This window comes from Sinocyclocheilus rhinocerous, unplaced genomic scaffold (assembly GCF_001515625.1).
Source record: "Sinocyclocheilus rhinocerous isolate Xijiao unplaced genomic scaffold, SAMN03320098_v1.1 scaffold1294, whole genome shotgun sequence".
Taxonomy (NCBI): Eukaryota; Metazoa; Chordata; class Actinopteri; order Cypriniformes; family Cyprinidae; genus Sinocyclocheilus; species Sinocyclocheilus rhinocerous.
Window position 1 is genome coordinate 1,187,382 of NW_015656157.1, and position 8,930 is coordinate 1,196,311.

The 8,930-nt window shown below is 36.6% G+C and overlaps 1 protein-coding gene across 2 annotated transcripts in view; it reads left to right on the forward strand.

Moving 5' to 3' along the window:
* The window catches only part of LOC107719571 (single-stranded DNA-binding protein 3-like), a 74,528-nt gene that overhangs the window by 6,764 nt on the left and 58,834 nt on the right, over window positions 1–8,930 (forward strand). For both annotated transcript variants that reach the window (XM_016527020.1, XM_016527021.1), the window contains exon 2: window positions 3,272–3,344. In XM_016527020.1, the coding sequence (XP_016382506.1) occupies window positions 3,272–3,344 (73 nt within the window). The remainder of the gene's footprint in view (window positions 1–3,271; window positions 3,345–8,930) is intronic.

Here is an 8,930-nt window from a genome sequence, read left to right on the forward strand (position 1 = left end):
TGACCTGCGCTCTCCGCGACGACGCGGAAGTTTCAACAAAGGATAAATGAGTTTCCAGCACTGAAAATTCCTTGCAGTAGCTCTGCTACTAAATTTATTTAAAATGGGTATCTCTGTACACCTGTCGTGTCCGGTGTAGACATTGTGTCTGTGTGTGAGCAAAGAAAACAATCAGTATAAATATGACGATCAGTATACTAAACATCACACATCCTGCGATGTGACTATCGCGGATGTGCACATCGTGATATCGATGCTGAAACGATATATCGTGCAGCCCTAGTTGGTGTGGACGCTAATAGTGGTCGACCGATACATCGCCAAGGCTGATATATCGGCCAATATTTGGCATTTTTCAAATATCGTCATCGGCCGATAAGTTTATCTGTTTGGCCGATGTGTTCGAGGCGGGACTTTTATTTTGACAGCGCGGCAGACTTTTATTTTGACGGCGCTGGGAACGGCAGCCGCAGCGCCTGAGCGCACACCGCTCACATTCTCCCTCTTGTTCAGACGCGCGATCGACAAACTTTAAACTCGTGACTGATTTCAAATTATGCTGCGCTTTATGCAGTTACCCACTGTCATATTCATGTCATTTTCATTGCGTGCTGTATGTAAAATGAGTGTTACCTTGGCTTTATTTGAAAAAAATAAATTAATGATTCACACAAACTTCCCAGAATACTGAGTCCCCTTTTGGTTACCGTGTTTACTTCCTTTTTAATTTGATTTTTATTAAATATTTATTTATTTGTGAAAAATGCTTTGTCTTCTAAAGTATAAGTATGTTTATTTTACACAATTATTTTAAATCCATTTTCAAATGATTTCAAATTTCTTAAATATAAATTAAAAGAAATAAAATGATATCGGCCATTGGCCACCCTGCTTTCCAAGATATCGGCATCGGCTGTCAAAAAACCCATATCGGTCGACCACTAGACGCTAATATAGTTATCGCTCTTAAAAAGCATCAGCATTTAAAACATCAGGCGACAAAACTGCAGCTCATTCTTATAACAAACAGAATGTTATCGTCCGTTGATGTGGACGCTAATATAGTTATCGTTCTTAAAAAGCTTGAGCATTTTAAGTGGCAGCCAACAAAACTGCAGAGCGCACTTGTATTAAAGGGGTCATATGATGCTTTTTTAAAGATCATTATTTTGTGTATTTGTTATCGTCTGTTGATGTGGAATGCCAAGTTATCGTTCTTAAAAAGCTAGAGCGTTTAAAGCAGCCGGCATCAAAACTGCAGCATGTGCTTATAACAAACAGAGCGTTATTGTCCATTAGTGTGGATGCTAATATAGTATCATTATAGTTTTCGTTCTTGGTGTGAATGGGCCTTTAACTGTGGATACCAATGGGATGTTCATGTAAGATGCATTTTGCGCAACAGATTGAGTTTTTTGTTGCTTGTGGCAGAATTCTCAAAATAGATATGTAGTCGCCCAAAATGCTAAATGCTAATTTAAGCCCTGTTGCTAAAAATGCTAAATGCTAATTTAAGCCCTGTTGCTAAAAAACTCTGAATCAATAAAGATTTTGATTCGTTCATCTAGGTGTTTTCTTCCAAGTTGAGGATGTCCATCATTTTGGGAATGATGTGAGAGGGTGGATCAGTCTGTCAGGCATTTGAAGGGTGTCCGTGAACTCATCACGTCACTGTGTGCTTCCGTCATATTGTGGGAAGAACCTGCGCAGATGTTCTGTGTTTTTGAGAAAATTAAGTGTGACATGAGTTCCGCACCATACTTAAGTGTTAAAAATGACCGTAATTAAATTAGAAGCGAAACTTGACATCTTTTCCTGTATTGCACAAAAGTACGACTTTGTTGACAGCTATATATATATTTGAGGGGAGCTCCTTAAATGAGTACGTCTGATGAAACACCAAGAAATAATTCCGACGTTTGAGGGGAAAATGAGTCCTTGGTATTTCATCCTTGAAGCTGTTCTTCTGGAGATGCTCTTTAAATAGTAATGGGGAGTGTTGTATGTGGACAGATAATGCATTTTTGTTTGGGCTGTCAATTTTTACAATTTTCAATTATATAATATATATAGATATATATATATATAATATAATAGTTTGTGATTAATTTAATCACATCAATATTTGCTGAAAAATGCCCCATATGAAGACATTTACACTTGATTACATTTATATTAGTTTAATATACATTACAAAGTGGCTGTTAGAAACATTGATTGAATTGCTCTGACGGTTTGAAAACTCCATATTAATTTATTTATGTGTTGGAGTAATTATGTGTTATTTTTTACATTTATATTTATTTAATTAATTAAATCACATTAATTTTCAACTGCACCAGATTACTTAATTTAATCTTGTTTAATTGAAAGCCCTAATTTTTATTTGTTTAATGAATTCTACTTTTAATTTAGCAGCTAAATTTCAAAATGCGCTATGCAGAATCCATGTTTTGAGTTTATGCATGTTCTTTACTGATATTTACTTTAATTACTCAGGTAAACAAGATAACAAAATGAAAAGCAGTTTCTATTTCATTAAAGAATATATTTGCCGTCTATATGGTATTATGTTTGTTAATATTTATTCTAATATTAATATGCCATTAAACGTATACATACTAGCATTCAAAATAATTTTTTATATTTTAACAGATTTTACTCCAGTGTCATATGAGCACCAAATCAGCATATTAGAAATAGGATCAAGAAATATTTCTTATTATTATCAATGTTGAAAACACTTTTTTTTCAGGATTTATTGGTAAATACAACATTCAACAGAACAGCATTTATTTGAAAATTACATCTTTTGTAACATTACAAAAGTATTTAATGTCACTTACGATCAATTCAATGCATCCTTACTGAAAAAAAAAATGTAAGCATTAATAAAAAAAATTAAAAATCCCGAAACTTTTGAATGGTAGTGAACTTTTTTTTTTTTTTTTGCTGTGGTATCAATTGATATAAAGAATTCTTAAATTTGACTTTTACTGATATGACTTCATAAACTTGGCCATAAACATGCTCCTTACCTCAAATCTCAGATTTCAACCAATTTATACCAGCCTGCATTTCCAAGAATGCTTTGCGACTGAGCACCCGTGAGGTTTCAACATGCACCGAAATTAATTGCTGTAATGTGTTTGCTTGTCCATCTAGAATGGGAGAGCCAGTGGAACTGCATTTTTCTCACTTGAAGTTTGGGACCAACCCAAAATACACTATTTAAAGACCTAACCACCCTTTCTCCTCTTTTTTCTTGCAGGTTAGCTTTATATGTGTATGAGTACTTGCTGCATGTCGGCGCACAGAAATCAGCACAGACCTTCCTGTCAGAGGTAAGTGGTATTGCATAATCAACTTTCCCAAGCAAACAATTGTTGTTGTGTACTCAGGAAAAACTCATATTAAAGGGATAGTTCACCCAAAAATGGGGGGGATCAACATTTTGAAGCCCAAAAAAGTGCATCCATCCATCATAAAAGTGCTCCACATGGCTCTGGGGGTGAATAAAGGCCTTCTGAAGCGAAGCAATGCGTTTATTTTTAAAAAATATCCATATTTAAAACTTTACCGTAATCTCTAGCTTCCGCTAACTGCCGTACACGTGTTCACGAGAGAGTGGCATTCCAGCGGATGATGTAGGCGTAGCATAAGCTCCGGTGAGAATATGCTAGTCTCGCAAGAAACAAGTTTTGTTTACAGCAAAGGAAATCCGGTCTCCTGTTGGTTTATATCAAAATCCGCCAACATTCTTCTTTACAAATCCTCGTTTTGTTCGTCTAATTCGTGATCTGTTTTGTTTTGCTCTCTCCTCTGCACTTCTGGGTTCGGCACATCTCACCGGAGCTTACGCTACGACTACATGCTACGTCATCCACTACAACGCCTCTCTCTCGTGAATAGAGTATGTGAGCGGCAACAATTTCCCCTCCACACTCCAAGCATTCAATAATCACTCCGCTTCAGCTCCGCTCCGGGTTCATCATTTCCTGCTCCTTGCTCCACTGATCAGAAACACCGTTCCGCCTTCGCTCCATGACGAATTTTGTGGCTAAAGTATTTCAGTATGTTTTTAAATATCACAAAGTTCTATTCAGAACTTATATTAAACGAAAAATAAATACACAATACTAGAAGAATAGTTTTAACGTGGTTTACTGGAAGACTACAATTCGTCCCAAGTCTATATTAAATGGCTGTTTAACTCACTTGTCTGTGCAGCGTCTCTCTACTATGGTGAAGCTGAGGGTTGTAGTTACTTCAGAAACACAAAGAATATGCTGTAACTTTTCCGTTTTTAAGCTGATAAATCACAGGACAGCGTTGACAATAATTTTCTGCACTCCTGAATGTTTCTATGTGCGCGGAATCTGTAAGTTATGCGCAAGCTTGTGTGTTGTGCAACAATGTAGCAGCACATTAGTTAAGAGCGGAGATTAACTACCTGTACCATAAACTGTTTAAAACATGAATTCCCCCAATATTGAGTATCCACATGCTACAAACAATCATGCTTGAGATATAACCTCCTGCACTCGTCCATCGCCATCATAACCTTCATTTTCTTTCTGATTAGTGTGATCCACATATCTGTCAAGCTTGCTAATGATGTTTCATGCATGAATTCTTGATAAAATGCAGTTATATTATGGGCTTTTGGCATTAATTGTGCTCGTGATGGAGCGGTAGTGGAGCGCTCTCGGAGCGAGTGAAAAGCACGACGCTCCCTCTTTTAAAAAAATCCACTCTTCACTCCAGTCAAAAATCACGCCGCTCTGCACCCACTCCACTACACTCCACTCCACTCACATACTCGTGCACAAGCTCGTTTTCTTACACAAATGCATCAATTCGCTTCAGAAGGCCTTTATTAAAGCCTGTGTTATACTTTCCGCATCTGCGAGTCCGCTATGGTATGCGTGACATAAAAATCGTCATCAGAGAGTGTGCGCGGAGGCTCTGCGCAGACATCCGCGTGCCTCCCATTTTTTGTGACTGCGCGGACAAGTACGCGCGGTCAGTAGGCTACTGCGCAGGCTGTGTGAAGAAGCCCGTTGCTACTCGAACCTGTACAATACGTCGATAAAACAATATAAAGACAGCCAGATGTGCAATAACTCTGGGTAATTCTTTGTTAACATGTTTGTTTATTGTTCAAGCCGATCTATTACGCATGTATGGAACACGTCCGCGGAGCGGACCATCAGCGTATGCTTTCGGAAGTATAAATACAAGTAGTCCGCGTCCGCGCTGTCCGTGTACGCGTCTGGATTGCTCATGCGGAAAGTATAGCACAGGCTTTACTCCCGTGTGGAGCACTTTTTATGATGGACGAATGCACTTTATTGGACTTCAAAATCTCAACCACCATTCACTGCCATTATAAAGCTTGGAAGAGCCAGGACATTATTTATTATAACTCTGATTGTATTCGTCTGAACGAAGAAAGTCAAATACACCTAGGATGGCTTGAGGGTGAGTAAATCATGGGGTAATTTTCATTTTTGGGTGAACTATCCCTTTAATTCAAGGCAGGTTTGAGGCCAGAAATTAATATTTTTTGGTCAAATTAATAAGTATTAGTCATATTGGTTAATCAATTCCAATTGCTTTGTTTCAGCAAATGTGAACTGTTAGCTTTAGCTTTACTTTTACAGAAATATTAACAGTTGTTTTCCCTAAACATTGTAGTTTCTCATTACAACACTCTTAAAACTTATAGACTATAGTTTTTGCAACAGACATCTTTATCTTTGAACACTAATATCTGATATTGTTTCTCCAAAGCATCCTGCATTTAGCTGCTAAAACATTGAAAGGTCTTGATCAATAAATGGAAGTGATATTATGCAATGTGTCACCTATGATTGTTTTTCTAAAAATCAGTTCAGCGCCACTGAGGGGGCGCAATCACAGCATTAACGTTTGTGCGGCTACTACTAGCATGATAAAGTGGATTGTCGTTGCGGTTTTGTGAAGCGGTGGAGCTTTTGCTGTAGATTACTATATGAACATTATATGGAGCTTGAGTACACTACATGTCTGGAGTGGAGGTGATGCCACCACTTCTGTTCAGAACCGCTCTCAAACACGACTGCATGTTAAAAGTCTGATTCAACGTTGGCCTCTGTGGAAATAGGTGCAATTGGTTTGTAATATACTCTCGATCTGCTGTGATGCTCTCTTTTCAGGCCGATCAAAGACTTGAAGCCTATTGGTTTGTTGTATTTTTAATAAGAAGTTATACAAACTTTGTTAGCCTATGCTTTAATTGAATGAAGAAGCCAGTTTGTGTGGAACTTGAATTAGTTGGATTTTTAAAGATTTTGCCAACCTGCAGGTTTGAAAGTCATCACAAATTGTGTTTATTGTGTTTTATGTTGAAAGTCATTCATAGTTGTTAGAAGCAGGTGTCATCCATTCAGCTTTTCAGTTGATAATTTGAATAAATATGGGAGCTGATTTTGACAATATGTGTCTGAAGTTATAAAGATGTGTAAATGTTAATTGTTTGACATTATAAGACACTAAAAAGATTGTGTAACTCTTCTTTAGTGCTTCAGGACCTTTACAGATTGTGAACTTTTCAAATGTTATCATCTATCTTATTGCATTTGCCGTGGTCCTCTGGTACCTGCTGTGTTTGTTTATGTGGGTATCATTAATCGCTCACAGTGGACTTCCAAATATGCCCCATGTTTTTAAATGTTTTGCTCAAAGTTTGACAAAGATGAAGCACTGTGTTAAAGTCTGGCCTTGTGCTTGTGAGAACCTCCTAGGATCTTGGTCAGACAGGTGAGATGTTGTTTCTGAATTTTAGCCAGTGTAAGGTGGCACAATACAGAAATATTTAAAAAGAACTTCCTTAAAAATTTACTGCAGAAGATATCATCATTTAACACATTTCAGTACCTGGACATCTCCATATGTTGAGTGAGATTCATGAAATATGGCTTTTAATACATCTACTGAATATTATTTCATTTTATAATCCATCTTTAAATCCAATCCAAATGAGATGTTTAACAATAAGACATTTTATTATTTTATTAAAAATAAAATAGATAGTCGACAGATAGTGGATTTTACCGATAATGATAACTAGGTTGGGCCGTACTGGCCGATAACCAGTTAATCAACCAGTAGTTCTTAAAATGGATACTGAATGGAAACAAACATAAAATTCCAAGTAAAATACTTCTGAACTTTATTACAAAAATCAAAAACAGTACTGAACCTTGAAAATGTATTGTACTTTTTAAAATATAAATAGATAATAATATATTAATTTTACCTTGATCATTCATGTCCGTTCAAAGTGCATTGAATAGGGCCCTATGATTTCCGCGATGTGAAAAACGCGGACGGAATCGCAGAATCCAGTCATAAAAACGGAATTCAGGGTTTAACGCGGAATGTCACGGAATTTGTCAAATTTTTAATAAATTAATCAAAAGTAGGTCATTTCACTTAAATCAAATCGCGATATGGACTAGTATTTTAAATATTAAGCCGCAAAAGTCGATTTAAATATGAATCCTGCATGTTCTGCGTGTCTCTGTTAATGAATGGCGCAGACGCGCGGTTTCAAATACTACACACATACTGAAGCGCGCGTGACGCTTGCGGTGATTTCGGCGTCTGCCGTCTCACTAAATGAGGACGTAAACACATGAACAACATCTCCAAAACTGCTCTGAGAGTCACTTCATGAGCAGTTGACCGTTTGATTTGAGTAAAACTACAGTCATATCTCATACACAGAACTGTAAAGGTATTCACGGCAACCCGTCAAAATAAAAGTCCGGTTTGATTTGAAGTCTGTGCCTATTACTATTTTTCAGTAGAATGTACATAGCCTACTACTACTACTACTACTACTAAAATGAAACAAACATTATTTTTTAAAGAATAATCACACAACATTTCTTCTGTTTTAATTTGAATAGTAAATCCCCTTTGTTTGCCAAAAAATAAAGGTTGCTTAATTTTCAATAATTAAAAGATAAATTAAATTAATGTTTTATGCCTTCATTTGATAACCAGAAAAATGTAAATACACAACGAGAAAAAAATGAATAAAGTAAGTTGTTTTATGCATTCAAATAATTAGACATGCTAAAACACAGAATTTGGTAACAATAAAAAATATGGTGAGAAAAAAAAAATGTCATGGGGCCCTAAACGTAATTTTTGTTAAACTTTTAATAAACTGATGTGAAAATGTATAAGTTTCATGATTTTAATTAATTAGACATGCTTTTTGATTAATAAAATTTAATTGAACTATTAAAAAGAAGTCGAGAAAAATTTAATCTGAAAAAAACGGAATTAAAAAAATTAAGAATGGAAAAAACGGAATTTGGAAAAAAATAAAACGGAATTTAGGAAAAAATAAAACTGATTTCATAGGGCCCTAATTGACTAATGATATCAAATAGGCTACAATTTCAAAATTTGAAAATGTATTAGTAAATGATGAAATTAACTAAATATGAACAATACTTCTACAGCATTAATTAACCTTTATTAATATTACAAATGGACTCTTGTAAAGTCTCCATAAGTGTTAATAAGGGGGAATAAGGGGAAAATGAGGGGAAGTCGTGGCCTAATGGTTAGAGAGTCGGACTCGTAACCCAAAGGTTGCGAGTTCGAGTCTCATACCGGCAGGGATTGTAGGTGGGGGGAGTGAATGTACAGCGCTCTCTCCCACCTTCAATACCACGACTGTTGAGCAAGGCACCGAACCCCCAACTGCTCCCCGGGCGCCGCAGCAAAAAATGGCTGCTCACTGTTCCGAGTTTGTGTTCACAGTGTGTGTGTGTGTGTTCACTGCTGTGTGTGTGCACTTTGGATGGGATAAATGCAGAGCACTAATTCCGAGTATGGGTCACCATACTTGGCCACATGTCACTTTC